At 50.5% G+C, this 21,728-nt stretch overlaps 2 protein-coding genes across 2 annotated transcripts in view; both read right to left on the bottom strand.

The window, feature by feature from the left end:
* Positions 1-254: 254 nt before the first annotated feature.
* PNPLA7 (patatin like phospholipase domain containing 7) overlaps positions 255-21,728 on the bottom strand; it is a 124,760-nt gene continuing 103,286 nt past the window's right edge. Inside the window, exons 29-36 of the mRNA XM_062616027.1 lie at positions 21,165-21,234; positions 18,928-19,044; positions 17,374-17,522; positions 16,209-16,361; positions 12,301-12,408; positions 6,099-6,183; positions 1,567-1,670; positions 255-400 (exon numbers count right to left, since the gene is read on the bottom strand). Of these exons, the coding sequence (XP_062472011.1) occupies positions 320-400; positions 1,567-1,670; positions 6,099-6,183; positions 12,301-12,408; positions 16,209-16,361; positions 17,374-17,522; positions 18,928-19,044; positions 21,165-21,234 (867 nt within the window). The 3' untranslated portion in view covers positions 255-319. The remainder of the gene's footprint in view (positions 401-1,566; positions 1,671-6,098; positions 6,184-12,300; positions 12,409-16,208; positions 16,362-17,373; positions 17,523-18,927; positions 19,045-21,164; positions 21,235-21,728) is intronic.
* Positions 19,871-21,728, bottom strand: part of RPL12 (ribosomal protein L12) — a 137,238-nt gene continuing 135,380 nt past the window's right edge. Inside the window, exon 7 of the mRNA XM_062616029.1 lies at positions 19,871-19,885. Coding sequence (XP_062472013.1) covers positions 19,880-19,885 — 6 coding nt within the window. The 3' untranslated portion in view covers positions 19,871-19,879. The remainder of the gene's footprint in view (positions 19,886-21,728) is intronic.

Raw genomic sequence — 21,728 nt, 5'->3', positions numbered from 1 at the left:
AACATCCAGCAGCAGGACTCAAGGCAGCATCGAACTGCACGTCCCCAGCACGTCCCCCCTCTGCCCAGCTCAGAGTGATGAACCACCGGCTGCTCCACAGGCACCTGCACAGGCAGCAAGGCCCATGTCAGCCACCCGTCACCACAGGGATGGGGCACAATCTGTGCTCAGAGCTGGCAGCTGAATGCCCCAAACCCTGTCTGGAGAAGGACAAAAGCTTAATTTCAACTATAGCAGTGGTTTGGTTTCTTTAAAGTTAATAAATAAACAGAGCTGCTGGAGGTGGGATGGGAGGTGGCGCTCGGCTCCATCCTGAGCACTACTCCGGCTCTCCTGCACTGCTCGCCTGGCTGTCTGCACTGGGGAGGCTCCTGCGCTTTCTCAGCTGCATCTCTTCATCCTGAAGGAGGAAAAAGAAAGGGAGCACAAATCCTTTAGCATCCCCTCTGAGCTGGATGAAATCTGTGCTCTTCCCATCCACCAACCATCACCCACTGGGGATCAGCCCAACAAACATCGTCTTTGCACCATCCCTCCAGCTCCTCACTCAATACACAGAAGCCAGCTCACGTCCTCTCATGGGCAGCTGTCCAAGCCAGGCACCTTACAGAATCGTACAGACTGCTTTGGGTTAGAAGGGACCCCAAAGCTCATCCAGTTCCAACCCCCTTCCACTCTTTAACCTGCCAGAGGGGAGACTGAGATGAGCTCTCAGGCAGAAGCTCTTCCCTGGGAGGGTGCTGAGGCGCTGGCACAGGGTGCCCAGAGAAGCTGTGGCTGCCCCATCCCTGGCAGTGTTCAAGGCCAGGTTGGACACAGGGGCTTGGAGCAAGCTGCTCTAGTGGAAGGTGTCCCTGCCCGTGGCAGGGGTTGGAGCTGGAGGAGCTTTAAGGTCCCTTCCAGCACAAACCATTCACATGCTCCCACTGAGAAGCTGCTCCTGTCCAACCCAGCTTCACCTGTTAACCCTGCAGGCCACTTGGGCTGGAGGAAGAGCAGCCTCACAACCTCCCGAGCGTTGTTCTCAGGCTGTGCCCACGGCTCCCAGGGCAGGTTTCCTCTGGGTGGACCTGATGTCCCCCAGAACCAACCAGCTTGGAAGGGACCTCTGGAAGGTGTAAGACAATGTCCTGGTCTAAGCAGGGTGAACTCTAATGCCAGATCTGGCTCTTCAGGGCGGGTTTGGTTTCCAAGTACTTGCAAGGACGGAGTTTCCACCATCTCCCTACACAGCCTCTTGCAGCTCTTGGCCATGCTCACAGGGAAACACCTCCCCTTGCACCCAGTGAGGGTTCCCTTCAGCTTAAGCTGTGTCTGTCGCCTCTTGTCATTTTACTGTCCCCTTCTGCTGCTGCCTTCCCCACACCCAGCCAGAGCCTCGCTGCAGCTCCTCTCCTCCCAGCTGGAGGAAGCAGCTCCCTCAGCCTCCACCCTCCAGCCCTGGCTGACCTCAGGAGCAAAGCCACGGTGCTGCAGGGCCAGGTTCTGCCACACGCAGCACCACGGGAGAGGCCTGGCCATGGCGAGCACACGTTTATAGTGTCTGCACTGCTTATCTGCTCGTACCGAGTCGGAGTCTTCCTCAGCCTGGCGGCGTGCAAAGTCAATGTAATCATCCTTCTGGATGTCCAGAACTTCCTCCTCGTACTCAGTCTGGTAATCTGACTCATCTGAAGGGGGAAGAGAGAGAAAGCACCGCGTTTAGGAGAGAACTGGGAGGGGAACGGGCACAGGGCAAGGTGGCTGCTGGACACCATCAGTGAACTGCGACAGCTCAAACACAGAAACCAGCTCTCCAGCCAGGTCACACAATAAACCATGTCCTCTGTGTGCTGGTGTCCTGGACCCTGCAGCAACAGCAGCAAACTGTCCCTGTTATCCTGGTGGGCACCGGCTGCCCGGCCCACTGGGACGCAAGCACTGGCAGTGGGAGATGGTCCCTGGTGAGTGCTCTTCACAGCACAGTTGCTGTCTCTCAGCCATCAGTCCAGACCAGCCCTGAGCCATGACAAGCCATGAGGTCCTGATCCCAACTGCCCTGCACATCACTCACAACTCACTGGAGACAGGGACCTGCAGGCACAGGTGAGCTCTTCCTGGTGCAGAGATGATAACTGCGTGTCTCACAACCTCTGGTCCACAGGACACGGTGACACTGACAGCCCCTTCCTCTCACAGGGGACAATCACTGCTCTCTCTGGTAATCCAGCACATCAGCAGAATTGGGAGGCTCAAGAGCTGTGCACACCAAGCACGGCAGTGAGCAGCAGGACACACCACCAAGTGCAGTCCCCAGCACCAAAGCCTGTTCCCAAGGAACAAGGAGTCAGTGTCTCAACTCCACCAATCACTGCAGACACAATACCTCTTCCAGCACCAGGACATCCCTTTAGGATCTGTAGAAGAGACAACAGGAGCCTCACTGCCCACAGGGCTGACTCTCCCCATCAACTCGATGCTCAGTGAACGTGCACCACCAGAAACAACAGCAGGGCCCCATCCCTATGGACACAGACGCAGGATGTGCAGGCAGCAAACGGCCACCTTCCTCTTGCACACTCTGGAAAGTGGCAGAAAATCCTCTTTGTGACCCTTGTTCCATGAGCTCAAGCGTGCTCTGTGTTGCTGAAGCAATCTCTGGTGCTCAGCCCACCAGCGAGGAGAGTGGCTCGTGTTTAAACCGGATTCTTGATCAAGTATTTCTTTAGGGAACAGTCAATAGCATCTGCTCCGCGCTGAAGACAACGGCACAGTCTGTTCCACAGCGTCGGCTTTAACACGAGAACTACGGCCAACTGCCACAGCATGAGGGGGAAAAACAGTTGGGCTTTTTCTCGACTTTTTAGTTATTTTTCACTGTGGATCAGAGAATTATTTGTCAGTTTGTACTAAACCCACGCGGATAAAACACAGCAGAGGACCTGGAAACTCACCTGAGCAGCAACGGGCAGCACGAACAACAGTGTGAGGTTGACAGCTCCAATAAAACCGACTGCCACCAAACCCAAACTCCTTCATTTCCCAAGCACTATTCAGCATTTAAGAGGTCTTTACACAGATACCAAAATCAAGAGAGGGGGGTTCCCTTCTCACACCCTTCACACAGCAGCTCTGGGTGCTGGGGGGCTGCAGGGGAATGGAGACCAGAAGGTGGTCCTGCAGTCCCCAACGTCATCTCCCACAGCCCAGCTCCAGGCACTGCTCTGTTACACTACAAACGCTCCCAGCAGCACCAAGCAGGACCGAGGGCTCATTGCTCTGCCCCATGCACCAACACCCAAACAGCACAGCTCAGAATCGAGCCCATGAAGAGGGGGTTATGCCCCATCACTGCAGGGCAGCGCGTGCTCCACGCTCACAGGGTTCCCTGCTCCCAGCAGGAAGGACACAGCCACACTTCTCACACCAAAGACCTGCTCTGGGATTCTGGAGCTTCAGCATTTCATACACACGCACCTCATTTCTGGACGCTTGAAGGAAATGGGTGCTGTGTGCCTACAGGGGTTTTTGTCTCGGGAACACTGACAGGCTTCAGTGTGAATCAGGGCACCTGGTAGCTCATCACAACCTAAGGTGCACCAGTGCTACTTGATAAAAGTACTTTTAAAGTTAAGAGGGTGACCTAGTGCTGATAACTGAGTCCCCTGAGAGGTCGGGGATGCTTCCTGCACTGCAAAACCAGGCAGCTGACACCACAATTAACACTGCTCTCCCCCAAATCTTTTCACCCAAGTGCCTGTTGCTGCAGTCGTTCTGCTGCATGGTGGGTCTGCCCCAGCCCCCATGCGCTGCCTCAGCTCATCCTGTGAGACCGGGGGTGATGGGGACAGCCCAAACCATCCCCATGAAGCCTGCTGTGGGACATCACCACGGAGCCTGCACAGCCTTGGTAGCTGGGACATCCCCTTTGGTGGGAGTGTGACCAGGGATGGGCTGAGCCACCCTTGGGGCAGGGCATCCGTGCTCCCCTGGCCACCGCTGTACAGAACACAAGGGCAGCTGAACAGAGACACAGAACCCCACTTGAGGGTGTGTTTGGGTGCAGAACACGGACACAAACACAGCAGTGGCTCAGCTGCTGCTCACCGGCAGCACCGGCGCCCAGCACAGGGCTTCATCCCACTTCCCTCTATTCCCCCTTCCTGGGGGACTGGCTCCCTTCTGTTTCTCCAGTCATTGCTCTCAGTTTGCTCAAGAGCGGAGAGGAAACTTCAGTGCCCTCTCCCCCAAAGAAGAGACAACTCCTGACCCAGAGGCTCTGCCAGCCTCTGCCCACTGGGGCCTTTCACCCCTTGCTCTGATGCTTCCCAGTCCATCAGAACATGAACGTTTTCACCTTCTTTCTTCACAACAGAATTACCGACACAACCTCTCCACCCAGCCTGAGACCTGTGCTGTGAATCAGGACAGGCAGAGCCCTTCCAAACCCTTGCAGTCAGAGGCCTCACGAAGGGAACTCTAGGAGGAAAAAGGTTTCACCCTCCTGACAGTGCCGTGTCACAGCCAGCCTACAGGGACACAGCAGTCAGACCATCATCACAAGCAGACAAATGCAGTCACCAGCAGGTACAGGAACCATCTGACAGCCACAAGGCTGTTGTCAGGGGGGTGTCACCCTCTTCCAGAGCTCTCAAGCGACAGGCCGCTTCCCCCAGAGCCCCTGACACCTCATCCTTTACATTGCCTTGGCAAGCCTTTAAATGGATTTAAACTGTCTGAGAGGTGCTGGCACAGGGTGCCCAGAGAAGCTGTGGCTGCCCCATCCCTGGCAGCGCTCAAGGCCAGGTTGGACACAGGGGCTTGGAGCAAGCTGCTCTAGTGGAAGGGGTCCCTGCCCGTGGCAGGGGTTGGAGCTGGGTGAGCTTTAACGTCCCTTCCAACACAAACCAGGCTGGGATTCTGTGATCCTCCGACTCCTCTGGAGTCTTTATAACCCATGGCACATGGCACCTGCCTGTCCCATCCCAGGTAGCCCTGCACAGGCCCTCCTTAGCCCAGAATTTGCCATATCTACTTTCTGAGACACAGGTCCCTTTGTTTCACTGGTGCCCATGGCCTCATCCAGCAGGAAGCGAATCTTCCTAACGGGGGAGAACGATCAGAAACTGTACCAAGGAGGAAGATCTGTCCCAGTGCACTGGTTAAATCTCAGCAGGTCTCGGTGCCTCTGCCTTAAATAATCATGTTACATGAACTCTTCATCTTTATTCACACTGTTTCAACCACATTTGATTAATATTGTCTTCTTAAGGCATATGATTGCAATTAGCATTTCAAATTACCACAGGGACATCTCTACAAACAGCCACAGATGGGAGGCCTGCTAACTTTAGATTTCCCTCGGCAAGAACAAGAATCAGGAGGAGGGGACAGACTGTTTATAAAGAGCTCTAGCACTGGAGATTTCAGGCCTGGGAAGCTCTCATCATTCCAGTCAAGTTCCCGTATGGCACAGGGCACGGGTGAGGCACAAGGCACTCAATGTACCTTCATGTAAAGATGCAGGTGCTGTTAACCTGTTCCTCAGCAGTTCACTAGGGCTCCCTATAACAGGAGCATACGAAAAGCATTGGAGCCAGTGAGTCACTCCAGATCCTGCTCATGACAGCAGGGAAAATCCCTTCAGTCCAAGCTTGAAATCAGCCTCCTCCCATGCCAGGACATGGATGCAAAAGTGAAGCCATCAGAGGTACACAGGCCAGCACAGGGGGGTGCAAACTCATCTTTGCAGGAGTTGCCACATGTGTTACCCCACTCAGATGAGGCAAACTGGAGCAGGGGTTGCTCCCACCAGGAAGCTGCACTGGGCCACACTGGTAATGGGCTGACAGGGGATGTCTCACCATGGCAAGAACATCTGACTCTGCCTGAGGGGGTTGCAGAGGGCCTGGCACACCTCGGCCAGAGGCCCTGGATGAAGCAGGAGACAGCACTCTGCTGGCTGTGCCCCGCAGTGCCTGGAGCTGGCAGAGAGCCCTGAACCACCACTGCTTAGAGCCCGGGGCCGTGCAGCAGTCACAGGTGGCACACAGAGGGGTGAGCATCCACCCCTGCCCTCCCCAACGCTCCCGCAGTGCCGCTGGGATCGCCCCACTCACCATCTGCCACCGGCGCCTTCACGGGCTCGATCCGGGACACGATTTCCGCCAGGTCCGTGAAGGAGGTGGTGGGACAGGTCACGTTCTGGAAGACAGCGACAGGGCTTCGGTATGGTAACAAACACACGTGGAAACGCAAACAAGTCAGGACTGCATGAACATGATACTGCACAGACAAAGCTCCAGACACACATTCTCCAGTTGCCCCCGCAAAAGCCATTACTCATCAGTGAGTAATTCCTGGAACAACTCTCCTGGTGGCAGAGATGGGATTCCCAAGTGTGAACAGTGGGACAACCTCTAATGGCTCCTTCTCCATCCACGCAACAAGAAGTCTTATTGAAAATTCAGCAAACTATAGAAAAGATCATGAAGACAAGAACTGGAGGCTCTGGTCCAGGACAGACAGTGGTTATCAGACTTGTTTGTCACCACAAGAGGCACTGGCTGGGCCATGTGCAGCCCAGGGACCTTTTGCCTTCCCTTGGGAGAAGGAGGAGGGCTCAGGTCGGACCCTGCACATGGTGCCCCCTGCAAAGATGCTGTGAGAGGCTGCATGGACCAATGGGAGCAGCCGAGCACTGGGGTGAGCAGAACCCACCCAGGGACCCCAGCAAGATGTGCAGCTGGAGGTGCTGCAGTGATGAGCCTGAGGCACGTGCTCCTCCTGCAAGCAGAGGTATTTCCCACTTTAGTTCCTCCTTTCAACAAGCCTTTACTATTTTCACTCTGTCTCACCTGAGCAGTGGGTTCAGTGTTCTCTATTTTGAGAAACTGCTTGCTCCATTTCTCCTCTAACAAAACACAACTTTGGCATTTAAGACCATTTTGGTCTTCCCGTGTGCCGTGCCCTGAGCAGCCCTACCTGCCCCTGCAGGGCCAGGGACAAAGTCACAGGATGCAAACCTGAACAACTCTCACCTTTCTTTAAACCCAGTGATTTTAATTAGTACAACAGCAACCCCCACCTCAGAGCAGAGAGATGGGGAACTGCTGGCAGGGACTGAGGAGAGGGACCTGGGGGTGTTACCAAGGAGCAGCTCCCCATGACCCGGCTTCAGTGAGCGCTTGAGCCCAGAACCCCCCCCTGTGCTGGGATGCACCCCCCGAGTGTGAGCAGCAGCTCAGGGAGGGGATCCTGCCCCTCTGCTGTGCTCTGGGGAGACCCCCCCTGCAGCCCTGATCCAGCTCTGGGGCAGCAGCACAAGAGGGACGTGGAGCTGTTGGAGAGAGGCCAGAGGAGGCCATGGAGATGCTGCGAGGGCTGGAGCAGCTCTGCTCTGGAGCCAGGCTGAGAGAGCTGGGCTGGGGCAGCCTGGAGAAGAGAAGGCTCCTGAAGGGGAGACCTGAGAGCAGCTCCAGTGCCTAAAGGGGCTGCAGGAAACCTGGAAAGGGGCTTTGGACAAGAGCCTGCAGGGACAGGCCAAGGGGAATGGCTTTAACCTGCCAGAGGGGAGACTGAGATGAGCTCTTAGGCAGAAGCTCTTCCCTGTGAGGGTGCTGAGGCACTGGCACAGGGTGCCCAGAGAAGCTGTGGCTGCCCCATCCCTGGCAGTGTTCAAGGCCAGGTTGGACACAGGGGCTTGGAGCAAGCTGCTCTAGTGGAAGGTGTCCCTGCCCGTGGCAGGGGTTGGAGCTGGAGGAGCTTTAAGGTCCCTTCCAACCCAAACCAGGCTGATTCTATGTCATTGACACCAGGCTGCCAGGAATTGCTGTGACAGTCATTTTTCTAAACACCTAGACCTGCTCATATGCTTCCAGGCAGGGCAGTTTGCTTACACAGGGGTTTTATGAGCAGTTCTTTGCTCTTCTAGCAAGAACACTGACATTATGAATCATGTAGCCCCCGTGGGGGTCACAGCAGAAGCCCATTACAGCTGCAGCAGATTGCTCTCAGTTGACCTTTAATCCATAACTAACTTTTGATGTGATTTAGTACAACTACAGCAAGGTGTGGATCCATGACAAACATCTGGTGGGGAGCAAGGCACAGAGAAAAGCCCAGAGGGAATTAAACACACCTGTATGGAATGAAACAGCAGTAGCTCAGGACACACTTTAGAACATAAAGAAGTCAGGAAACTCAGTGTGACCATTAAGGTATCACCAAGAGGGCGAGTCAGGCCAGTCTCATATTGAACATCCAACCTGAATGGCCCCAGTGAGGTGTTTGCAGAAGGTTGTTCCCCAGGACAGGGGAAAAAGGCATCTACATCTTCATTTTGTGCCATAAGACCGCGGGATATGTGCAAACTGTGGCCACCAAGAGACACAGCACTGTGCCAGGCTGTGGCTCTACACATGTGGGCTCTTACCGAGCAGACAAAGGGACTGCACAGAGCACTCAGGCAGACACATGCCTGAGCTGTCCTGGGAGCAGGGAGCAGACATGGCCCAGCTTTGGAGGGGATGGGAGTCCAAGGAACTACCTGAACAAACCATGCAGCCACCATCACCAAAAGGTGATTCAAGAGAACCACTATCAGCTCACGTGGGTAGAAAGCAGTCCCAAGTGTGACCATACCCATGGGAGTATCCGTCACTGTCACACAGATGACCCCCACATAGGCCTGCTGGAGGATGAGGCAGCTGCACCCCAAAGTTTCAGCACTGAGACTGGAACCACTCCTGGGAAACCAGGTGCCTTCCCACATTCAGCTGATGCTTTGCAAACAGGAATTCAAGGTTTAAGCCCAGCCTCTTACTACTTTTAAGGACCAAACCACACTCCATCAGTTAACACCAGGCAAAGAAGTGCCTCAAGTTCATTTGAAACCTACTCCAAATCCTTTCTGCTGCTATTTTCTTTTTCCAAGGCTGAAACTATCCTCCTTGGTACCATCTTTATTAAATAAATTAGAGAAGACAGTTCCTATTGTAGTCTGCTGGATTATATTTAACTTTGACTATGAATAACACTTCAATAGACAAAACCTCCCCAAGGAGATCCAATTAACAGCACTGAATTATTCTGTGCTGGGGCAGAGTAAGGGCCGTTCAAGTGAAGTTTATGTAAGGTTCCTGTCTCTTGTGTCTTCAGCATTTGCATTTTGGAGACAAGATAAAAGGGACTGAATGATGAAAGCAAAGGAAAAGCATCTCAGTGATTAAATACTGGAGGCTTTAGGTAAAAATTCCATGCTTACAACATGGAAACAAGACGATAACAAACTGCTCAGCTCACTCAGACACTGAACGCGACGGAAATAGCTGAAGAACTAAAATATATAAAGCATCAAAACCTTTGCTAATGAAAGGCAAGTTAAAAATATCAGTTGTTATCCTGGGAAGACAGCAGAGCTAAAGGACTTAACTGCCTCTAATGGACTACCAAAAAGGAGACAGCCACCCCAGTGGGAGCTGCAGAACTTGCTGTTGAAACTAAAGTCTCCTGAAACAAAAGTCAGATGAAAAAAGCAGTGAACGCTTTCTGCCTTGGTACCCAGCGCACAGAGAAATGCAATGACAGGCTACAGCAACAATGAATACGTGACATATTTGATCTCCAGGGCAGGTGAAGGGGCCTTGGGTTTTATAAAGTAGGGTAAACTGTGACAAATGTAAAAGATGCTGCTTGATGCATGACTGTAACATCGTGATTCAACTGAAATATCAGCCTGAATTTCTGTATCTCACATAATGGACCATTTTTAAAGAAGTGTTCTTTAAAAGAAGCATTTGTTACAGCAGTGAATATGTTTGAGCTTGTTACCAGCTTGTGCTAGAAAATACAGGATGAAATTAGGGGCTGAGAGAGCTGGGCTGGGTCAGCCTGGAGAAGAGAAAGCTCCTGAAGGGGAGACCTTAGAGCAGCTCCAGTGCCTGAAGGGGCTGCAGGAAAGCTGGAGAGGGGCTTGGGACAAGGGCCTGTAGGGACAGGCCAAGGGGAATGGCTTTAACCTGCCCGAGGGCAGGCTGAGATGAGCTCCTAGGCAGAAGCTCTTCCCTGGGAGGGTGCTGAGGCGCTGGCACAGGGTGCCCAGAGAAGCTGTGGCTGCCCCATCCATGGCAGTGTTCAAGGCCAGGTTGGACACAGGGGCTTGGAGCAAGCTGCTCTAGTGGAAGGTGTCCCTGCCCGTGGCAGGGGTTGGAGCTGGATGAGCTTTAAGGTCCCTTCCAACCCAAACCATTCTATGATTCTATGAAATAGGAATATGAAAACATTTCTGAGACAAACACAGTTTTCTCTCCCATGACTTCTCCTTATGACTATTAATACACAAAATCAAACACATACCAGCTCACAACTAGTCTGAACACAAGCTGTCAGTGGCAGGATGGGAACTCAGCTTCTGCAGCTCAGACTGAAGTACCTCCTAGTCCAGGTCATCTTCCCAGATGGGAAGAAATAAAGTTTTGGGGCTCCTCAGGCTACTTGGATCTCCAACTGGTTTCCCACAAAGCTCAGTCCCTGTGTGACCCTCCCTGAGCCAGGCAGCTTGGGTAGGATCCGTCTGACGACAGCAAGTCACCAGTGCTAGTCCCCTTGGCTCCCTTCACACACAGGAGCTGGAGCTGAGGGTGCCATTCATCTTATCCCATTGGAGCCACTTCCACTTCATCAAGTGACTCACACCATACAGAGGTGACAAATGGGTGTCTAAGTGCAACCAGCTCAGATGTGGGTGTCACCTACCTCTCATTGCTCTGCTAATGTCCGTGTATGCAAGCACTGCTCTTGCTCTTCCTCATGTCATCTCACTCCCAGCCAAGTGTTCTACCAGCCATCTCTGGAAGAGCTGCAAATCCTCAACGTCATTTTTCACCTCTATTGACTGTCCTTAGTGAAGGCTCACTACAGTTATGATACATTTTGGCAAGCACTTAAAATACTACTGCTCATTTCCCCAGCTGTAGAAGACGATAAAGATGAATTACTGGGTAAAACACAAAGCCTTTGTGGCACTTGGGATTTAGATCAGAGGAAGTCAAAGGCGGGTAAGGGTAATATGCCAATATATTACAATATTGTACCCAAGTCCTCAAAAAGGTCATAACTGTTTCATAAAAACAACTGAAACTTCCCCACCAAGAAATTCAGCCAGCTCACTGAGTTAAACCCAACACTAGAGCCCGACCTCACTCCTTCAACCGTAAAACCAAGACATTTTTATCCCACTTTTGAGTAGATATTTTAATGGGACTAAAACCACATGAACACCATGTAGCCTGTAGATTTACCATAATCATAATGTGCCATTAACTGCTCGGATGGCATGAAAGACAGCACCTGGACAGCACTGCAAGCTGCTGCAGAGCCTTGAATGACAGCTCCTCAAAAAGCCTTTCTTAGTAGAGGACTGAGGAAGAAAAGCAAGAAAGCAAGAAGTCTACAGCCTTGCAGGGTTTCAGCTCTTGGCTACAACCACATCTCCAGCAAGGGGTTTAAGCCAAGGAAGCATCTGAGAACTATTCGAGTCACATCCTGAAAGTCAACAATGGCCAAGATCAATGCCAGTGATCCCAATCTGTGTCCTCTGTGACAAGGACTGCAGACACACACAGTGAAGAAGTGAAAAGTGGGCACGTAAACATGTACACATCAGTTACACATATCAGAAAATGCTGGTGCCCAGTGAACATCCTGCTTGGTGCTGAGGCACTGGCACAGGATGCCCAGAGAAGCTGTGGCTGCCCCATCCCTGGCAGTTTTCAAGGCCAGGTTGGACACAGGGGCTTGGAGCAAGCTGCTCTAGTGGAAGGGGTCCCTGCCCGTGGCAGGGGTTGGAGCTGGAGGAGCTTTAAGGTCCCTTCCAACACAAACCAGGCTGGGATTCTATGACTCCTTCAAAGATATCTGCGCTGTGAATGGTTCCAGGTTATAAACTGGGTATGAAGATCCTGTTAGAATGAAATACCAACAGAAGAGCTGCCCTACAGAGTGCAAATCAATTCATGGGGTTTCCAAGACCCCATTGTACTTGCTGAGGTCTGTATAGGCAGACATAGAGCCTGGGCTGTGGCAAGAGCCCAATCTGGCCACTTGTAGCTGATGGCTGGAGAAGTGCAGGATGTGGTTCAAGGAAAGAAGTTTGAAAAAACGGTATCTTCGCTCTTGCCTCAAATACAAGTTGGAGCTAATACAATCCTGCTCACAATACAGACTGGAAGCCATCAATCACTGTCTTTCATACCCCTGGGCAGTTGCTCTGCAGTACACAATCTGGTGTGAATCAATAGTGCATTAAAACCCAACACTTACATCAGTTTTGGACTTGCGAGTCTCTTGCCTGTCTCTCAGCATCTTGTCAAGGACTCCACTCCTGCACCAGACATTAAATACAGTCTTCCCATGCTGATATCCCACTTCCTGGAAAAAAGAGAGTCAGGGAAAAAAATTAATAACTAAAAAAGACATGGTGTTGCATCATCTGCAAATGAGAAGGAAATCCAGAGGTTTAGCCCAAGGCCAGGATGTACTATTGCTACCTTCCAGCCTCAGCTACATGAGCTGTTCAGCCTAAGAAATAAAGGGAATGATCAAGCAAACGAGGTGCTATTTTAAGTCCAACCACTCCCCTGACCTTTCATGCCACAGGATGCAATGAAAAGTGCTGCCTGACACAACTATTTTTACAGCAGCGGCTTCCAGCATGCTGCTCACTGAGTAATGCCTTATACAGAGACCCTCAGGACATGTGTGTCACCCTTCCAGTACTGCTCTTTCTTTGGAAAAGGTAACAACACAAATTAATTTGTGTCTTCTCCCTTCTTAGCTCAAGAAGAGCCAAGAAAAGAAAAGTTACTGTAGGTCACCTGGTCCCAAAATCTCTTGTGATAAGCCAGGCAGCAAGGAACACGCAACTGTCAGTTTGCTGGAGCAGAAATAATGGCACGTGGACATCATCAAACCCCCAAAAAAACCCACACTCCTCTAATTTAAAAGTATAAACTAACTTGCACTTGGAACAATAGTGAGTCCAAAGGAGGCCATGGAGATGCTGCGAGGGCTGGAGCAGCTCTGCTCTGGAGCCAGGCTGAGAGAGCTGGGCTGGGGCAGCCTGGAGAAGAGAAGGCTCCTGAAGGGGAGACCTGAGAGCAGCTCCAGTGCCTAAAGGGGCTGCAGGAAAGCTGGAGAGGGGCTTGGGACAAGGGATGTAGGGACAGGCCAAGGGGAATGGCTTTAACCTGCCAGAGGGGAGACTGAGATGAGCTCTTAGGCAGAAGCTCTTCCCTGGGAGGGTGCTGAGGCGCTGGCACAGGGTGCCCAGAGAAGCTGTGGCTGCCCCATCCCTGGCAGTGCTCAAGGCCAGGTTGGACACAGGGGCTTGCAGCAAGCTGCTCTAGTGGAAGGTGTCCCTGCCCGTGGCAGGGGTTGGAACTGGATGAGCTTTAAGGTCCCTTCCAACACAAACCAGTCTGGGATTCTAATAACATGGCACTGCAGCATTAGCATGGAAACAACTGGAAAAATAGGTTGCTCCAGGTTTTATTCTCTTTCTAACAAGACGGCAGAAATGGTGTTGAAAAATCACATCAAAAAGATGTAGCAGCAGGTGACAGGAGTCCTGGATCCTATTTCCAGCTCCAGTGCTGGCAGCACACACTATATCTCAGGCTTGCGTGGCAACTCTGAGTACTGGAAGCAGCCGTGGGTGAGCTGTTGCTGCCTCCCCTCTGATTTTTGGACCCAGGTTCAAAGCAGGGGAGGCACGCAGGCTAGAATCCACTTCTTGTCATGTATCAGAGCTTCTCAGCTCAGGGTGGATGTCATTACTCAGGAGGAAATGGACCTGACAGATCTACAGCTGGCTACATCAGATCCAAAATCACCATGAGAACCTGAGCTTTGGGAGAGACATGCAGCTGATGTTACTCTAAGCTGATCCAGAAGAGGGGTTTGTACAGGAAAAGGGGACTGCTGCTCTTCTGAATGGTTATATGGAGCTCACTTCTATTTCATGTGAGATCCAGGTATACAGCTGAAACTAAAATCCCCACTACTTCCTAACCTATAACAGTGAAGGAGTGTGGAGATTGCCCTTTCCTTTAAGGTCAGCACAGACTGAAGCTGCCCTGTGGAAAAAGGGACAAAGCCCCAACTTTCTCAGCCTATCTTCATACGGGAGGTGCTCCAGTCCCTGATCATCCTCATGGCCTCTTATGGCCTTGTTCCAACAGTTCCATGTCCTTTTTATGTTGAGGACACCAGAACTGCACACAATGCTCCAGGTGAGGTCTCACAAGAGCAGAGCAGAGGGGCAGGATCACCTCCTTGGACCTGCTGGTCACGCTCCTTTTGATGCAGCCCAGGATACAGTTGCTTTCTGGGCTGCGAGCCCACACTGAAGCCAGCTCATGTTCATTTTCTCATCGACCAACACCCCCAGGTCCTTCTCCACAGGGCTGCTCTGAATCTCTTCTCTGCCCAACCTGTAGCTGTGCCTGGGATTGCTCTAACCCAGGTGTAGGACCTTGCACTTGGCATGGTTAAACTCCATGAGGTTGGCATCAGCCCACCTCACAGGCGTGTCGAGGTCCCTCTGGATGGCATTCCTTCCCTCCAGCGTATCAACCGATCCACACAGCTCAGTGTCATCGGCAAACTTGCTGAGGGTGCACTCAATCCCATGTTTGAGAAGCTGCACTTAAGTTTTACTCCACCGAGAAAAAATTCCCTGGCCTCTTTAAATCTCTTTAATGACACCAAGTTAGACAGAGACAGAGCAATGATTTGACACTTCACTCTCTGTTAATGGGATGAACTGCTGGACCTGACTGTCAAAACAGCCAGGGCACTCCATCTAGCAAAACAGGAGCATTTATCAGCCAAGTCTCAGCTCAACTGTTTGCCCAGGAGCTGTGAGACACCAAATATCCCTGAGAAAATATTTATATTGGGGAACTCAGCTGGTGGTTTGGAATAGCTGCTGCTTGGTCCCAGGGACTCCCTCGAATGTGAACGTGCAGGGTTTAACTCTATTACTGGCTCTGGTTACTATCTGTAAGACAGTATCAGTATCAAACTTACATCTAACTCAAATCTCCCCTGTTTAAGGCACAAGTTCTTCCCTGTGAGGGTGCTGAGGCGCTGGCACAGGGTGCCCAGAGAAGCTGTGGCTGCCCCATCCCTGGCAGGGTTCAAGGCCAGGTTGGACACAGGGGCTTGGAGCAAGCTGCTCTAGTGGAAGGTGTCCCTGCCTGTGGCAGGGGTTGGAGCTGGATGAGCTTTAAGGCTGTCTCCAAGCCAAACCATCCCACGATTCTATGATTCTAAATCAATCTGCAGCCTAATGAGTATTCACAGAATATCAGGTATTGTGCAGTATATACAGAGTATTGTAGCGTCACTACATCCATAAAGGAGATGGAGTTAAAAAAAAGTGGGCGGGATCCAGCCTAGGAGAAGAGCAAAGCCCTGCAGAAACACCTGAAGATGGAAGAAGCAGGCAGAGAATGAAAAGAGACAGTGAAATAACCTCCTTGACAAGAGACAATGGGCTACAACTGCTCTCATTACCACAACCTGGGCAGAGATGGTTTTGTCACTCAGACAATTCAATGCACACGTGGGGTCAGTTCTTCCCACGCTGCTTTCTGGTACATAAACAAACAGAACTGAATCCCAGAGATGTGTAACCTGGTAATACCCTTTTTACAACGTCCTTCCACTGACCTTAGTGCCGTTTTCCTGCTATCAGGTGCAGAATTGTGGATGATGTGGTTTATTAATAGAAGTGTTGAAACGTTAACTGAGCCAGATATTTTAGCCCTCCAGTGATTCACAGCCTCCCGTAGACTTCTGCAAATCTTTCATCCAACAACAAGCCACATAATGAAGGGAGAGAAATGATACCATCTGACAAACCCCAACCGCCCGAAGCAGCTCAGACACCCAAGAGTTTTAACCAAGCAGCTTAGCAAGACTTGTGATGAAACAGAATGAGGCAACCCATCCGCTCACAGGCCATTGCATAATGAAGATTGCCAACCAGATTCCTGTTGTTAATCCAACCTCACAGCCATGAAACCATCCCGCAGCATTATTTAGCATCAATTCTTCCCTCTGTGCCAACTGACTTGTTCTCCAGGCGCCCGGGCATTAACGAGCAGCACAGAGCAGCAGAGCTGGGAGGAGCAGCAGGCCTGCCTTGCCCAGGGTGCACTTACACAGATCTCATCGAACTTGCCGAAGTCCAGCGTGCCGTAGCGGTCGATGGGCGGGCGGATGTACTCGCAGTAGTCGCTGTTCTTCACCATCTCCAGCTGCCGCACGCAGCACACGTACGCCAGGCGGGTCTGGATCTCGGCCATGTTCAGCACCTGCCAAGCGGGCCACACACACCACTCAGAATTCCCATGTGGAACGTGGTCTCTGTTCACACTGGGGACAAATGAAGTTATCTATCTGTTTGTTTTCTCACAGAAGCCTGACGAAGCCTTCACACATCAGCACCTCCGGCTGCTTCCCAGGCTCCATAACTAACAGAAAAGGAATTGCCTTCAAACGTACTGCTGCAGTTCAAGGTTGAACTGAGTCTTATATAGCAGTACCTTGTGCTATAGGCCTGTGCTGAGGTGAGGGGCACAGTGATCCTTCAAGACATGTAGACATCAGTGATGATCTCTACAGCACCACGGCAGAGGTTTCACAGGATGGCTGAGGTTGTCAGGGACCGCTCGAGGTCAACCAGTCCAACCTCTCTGGCTCAGGCAGGGTCAGGTCAGGCAGGCTGTTCAAGACCATGTCCAGCTGAGTTTTGAGCATCTCCACACATGGAGACTCTACAGCCTGCCTGGTTGGCCAGTGTTTCACCACTCCCAGTAAAAAGCGTTTTCTGGTGTTCAGAAGGAATCTCATGTTTCCACACGTGCTTATGGACATTTGGGCAGCTGTAATATTTCACTGGGCACTACTGAGAAGAGTCTGGGTCTTCCAGCCCCACCTCCCCAGACACTCCCACAACAGCAGCAGTAATATTAATTACTGTCCTGTTGCTAAAAATGTCCCTAAATCAACAGTTCAAAGATGCACAGAAACACTGAACTGGACAGTTACTTCTCTTGGTAAAGTTAATAAATTCTAACTTTATCAAAATGTAAAGCACCTCTAAGAAAAGGTTTCTTTGGCTCTATCAATTGCATCATTCCCTTCCCAGACTGGGGCTCTACCTTCTCCCATCCTTTCCTTTGGGCTCAGCTGTCTTCCTCCACGAGTAAGAGCCCAAACCCAAGAGAGATGAAGCTCTGTCACCAGCCCTGCTCCCTGAAAGAACAAGGGGATGCTTCCTGCTCTGTCCAGAAAGCACATGGATTTTAATGTAGCCTGTAATACCTTGACTTTCTCAGCCAGTGGATTCCACCTCTTCCAGAGCAGCCACCAGCCAGACAAGCAGTCACCATAGTTGGTGAGGTCAGTCTCATCCCGGCTCCCCACATCAATGGCAATCACCACCTTTGCACCCGTGGACCGTGCAACATCAGCTGTGGAAAGAAGGTGACATCAATACCAGAGCTGCAACCCCAGGACTGCTCATTCAAAGCTTATGTACATAGAATCACAGACTGGTTTGGGTTGGAAGGGACCTTAAAGCTCCCATGGCAGGGACACCTTCCACTAGAGCAGCTTGCTCCAAGCCCCTGTGTCCAACTTGGCCTTGAACACTGCCAGGGATGGGGCAGCCACAGCTTCTCTGGGCAAGAGGACTAACACACTGCAAGGCAGCACATAACCTGACATTGGACCTACCTACCTATATCTGAACAGGCTCAGATATAAATATCTGCAGTAAACTCTGCTAAGAGACCATTCTCCCCCCAGGGAGGTTCCTGCCCTGCCCTTCATGCTCCACTTTAACGCTGAGATCCCGGTGTGCTGCCCACTCCGCACTGACCAAGCTCCTGCGTACCCTCAGGTGAGTTCCCATTGCTGGACTGCTGGGAACAGCCCTTCTTGGGCATGTTTTGCCCCAGATCAGTGGGATGACCTGACTCTCTCACACTGTCACCAGATCCCATATGAAGACAGCAGCACAGAGGAGGTGGGACACCCACAGCTCGAGTCCACAGTTACACCACGAGGTATAATGTGAAAGAACACATTGAAGCCACATTAATTCTACCTCGTGCAGCACATTTCTCACAAGAACAAAAGATCTGGGGACCTGTAGAAGGAACAAGTGGTCTTAAAGAGGAGAGTCAGCAGTGCTGGGTCAACCCTGCAGATAGGAGGTAATGAAGGATTGGAGGAGTACAGAGGATTTCAGTCTAAGAAAAGCTCTGGGATGCAAAAGTAAGAATCATATTTGAAAGTGAGAGAGAAATGAGGCAACACCTCCTACTTGAAGGTCAGTAAAAGGACTAGCTGCAGCCTTTGGATATGGGAAGTGCCAAGGGAGGGAAGAGAAGGACACATACCTCACAGAATCACTGTATATTTTTCTCCACACCCCCTGAGTCCAAGATAGTTGCAGCTTCCAGAATAGTTACGCGTAGGAAAACCACAGCTCTGAGGAGCCAATTTAAATGTTTAATTTAGGAACTTATTTAAATCAGATCTTTCTGTAACTTGGATTTCTGTCCCTGGGCTCCTTCAGTTTATTGTGTCTTTTCCACCCACTGTCACCTGCACGTGTGGCCTTTGCCCTCTCCTATCTGTGCAGGTGGAAAGCGTGGTCTGCAATTCCTCCTTTCTGTTACAGACACAGGTAGTGTCAGATGGAGATTTTGGGTTTCTATTTTGTGTTATTTCCATTTCTGTGTTTTGAGCAAATATAGCCCTGGTGGAAGGGTGACACTGTATTTTCTTTACTGAGAAAATAAGAAGGGGACAAAGGTTTGCAGGCTTTGTTGATGGGCTGTGTTCTTCCCAGCTGACCTGGACACCTACCTGGAAGGTTGTTGATGTAGCCTCCATCCATCAAGAGGTGCCCATCCTTCGGGTCACAGAGAGGAGGCATATACCCAGAGAGGGACATGCTGGCACGGACATATCTCCACAGAGAGCCTGCAGGAATGAGAGGGAGGGAATGGCATTAAATACTGCCACAGAGGTGGGGTAGGCTTTTGCACTCATGAAAATAATCAGGAGATAGAGGCCCTCCTGAGGATACTGTTAGAAAGTTATTAGATCAGTTTATTACTTTCTGTACCATAATCATGGCTAGAACAACCCCCCCCCCGCCCCCCAAAACCCCAACACCAAAATCCCCACACAATTCAGACACCCTATCAGGCAAAGGCCTCAGAAACCACAGCTTTAAGCCCATGCCTCATGTTTACTGCCTTCAAGGAGATTTCAGCATATGCCAGCCTGCGGGGATCATCTTTAGTGCTTTGTTGAGCTTACACTGATAAGGAAAGGAAAAGGCTTCCCTGGGGACAAAGGGATAGAAAGAATAAGCAGCTCGAAGGGCAGCTAAAGCCATTATGTTCTACAGGGATCTGCTAACCTCAGATGTTTAGCAGGAGCTCAACATGAAAAATAGATGCTGTAAAAGCCCCAGAGTCTGTTTTCCCTGTTCTGCAATAACCAAGTATTTTCACTTGTAAAACCTGGGTTAAGTACATGGCGGAGATCTTATTTCTTCCTAGGACACTGCTGCTCATAACACTGGAAAGCAGAAAGTTATAATCCTTTAAGCTGGTAGAAACAGGAAGTTTAATCAAGGGAAATGATTGATCTGTTGCCTGTAAAACATTCAGCTTCAAGGCTCTTATTTTGTGATTTCTCTCAGCATCTGCACCAGCTGAATTGGGGTGATGCTGCACTTCCAGTGAGGCCAAGAGTCTTGTCTGAGAAGTGAATCTTTAAATTACCAAAACAAGTCAGACCTGCAGCCTTAGCTCACTTGTCAATAAGCAACTACTCGGTGCTTCAATCAGCAGCTTGCCAGCAAACTGGGAATTGATCTTTTTTATTCTCTTCTATTTTTAAACATTTGCAACAGTTCTGTTTAATTCTAACTCCCACTGTTTAGCACAGGTCAATACTAGCACATTTGGGGTTTAGTATCAATAGTTTTTGTTGAATTGCAACTCCCACACAAGAAAAATGCCGACTTCTTGTGCTACACCCCACAGATGAGACCAAGACGGGAACTTGCAGCAGCTGGGAACTTACCATAGAATCCCAGACTGGTTTGGGTTGGAAAGGACCTTAAAGCTCATTCAGTTCCAAGCCCCTGCCATGGCCAGGGACACCTTCCACTAGAGCAGGTTGCTCCAACCTGACCTTGGCCTTCCTTCCTCTCCTGTCAGTGAATTCTGGAGACATCTATAACCATTCTCCAGCTGATTTCTACCCTTACATTAAACTTCCACAGGGACAAGCAGCTGGATGGGGTGAGCTTCCTGACCTCAACTGCCTTAACCTGCTGCAGAATGGAAACACAAAACTGCTGAGAAAGGTTAATCCTTTTTCTGCTTGTTTTATCTCCCTTGGATGTCCTCAGCCACCAAAACCCCAGTGTCAGTAATTTAACGGCAGGAATGGATAGGAGCTGAGCCAGCTCAAAAGATAAAACATCAGAGACCTGGCAGCAAAGGCTCCAGCTACCCAAAATACCTGGGGCACCTGGAGGCTTGAACTGTCTTCACTGAAGCCTGAGTCATGGCACAGTTACCCCAAATAGACAAAAGCAAGTGTCCCACAGGGCTGTCACCATGTCCTGGCAGCAGAGCAGGAGCTAGTATCTTTCTCTGTTCAGTCAGTAAACTGCATTACAGTTTTCCATCAGAGAAATAAAGGGGACTGGACACAAGAGTCTAGCTCAGCCTCTACTTTTGTAGGACTCTTTATTTGGAAAACTGCTTCATTTATGGGAATTTATATTTTAAAAAGGGTCTTATTTATGGCTAACACCCGCACTTAATGGGATCCTTTAAGGAAACAGAATGGTGTCAATAGACCCATTTTCTCTCTAAACAGTGAATAAAGCATCTCATTTCACTGCTTCTCAACAGCTTTGTTCCTTATTACCTGTGGACAACCACAGTTTGGTGCTCAGCAAGTAACAGAGAAGGGAGAAACAAAAGGAAAGGTGAATTTAAAGGCAAGGAAAACTCCAGGAGCAAGGGTGCCGGCGAAGTCTCGCAGCATCATTTCAGGCCTCCTTGCACACTCACCATCCGTGTGGACCCGCATTGCTGAGGCAGTGATGTCAGTTGTGATGGCAAAGTAAGGAATCCACAGGTCCTGCAACAGAGGAGGTCACAGTTTTACTACAGCTGTAACCTTGCACTTGAACTAAAGCCCATTTCTAACACAAACCAAAGCAACAACCTACGTATATATGACACAAATGCCTTCATGGATGGAGGAAAACCCGTCAGCCCTGTGCTTGAGTTCATTAATTTGTTTCTAATGCAAACATTAGAACCAAGGCAGGCAAAACTCCTTCTTTCTTTTTTTTAATAGCAAGAAAGAATTGTTCCAGAAGACTGTCCAGCATCCTGAGCAGCTCATCACTGCCTCATCACTCAAACTGGAGTTCATCTGCTTTCTGATACCTGCTTTATTTCCAGATGAAGTGTGGGGGTCTGATGGTAACTCTCATCTAAAATGATCCCTGGGCTGCTTATTGCTGGAAGACAATGTGAAAGGAAGTCTCACCTTTATACATTCAGTTCTTATCTAGGTCACTAAATAGCTGCTGCTTTTGGCCTCCCCTGAAGACATGGCACTAAACT

Source organism: Pezoporus occidentalis, unplaced genomic scaffold (assembly GCF_034315485.1).
Source record: "Pezoporus occidentalis ecotype Australia unplaced genomic scaffold, CSIRO_AGI_Poc_V1 ctg187, whole genome shotgun sequence".
NCBI lineage: Eukaryota > Metazoa > Chordata > Aves > Psittaciformes > Psittacidae > Pezoporus > Pezoporus occidentalis.
This window is presented reverse-complemented; position numbering and strand designations above follow the sequence as displayed.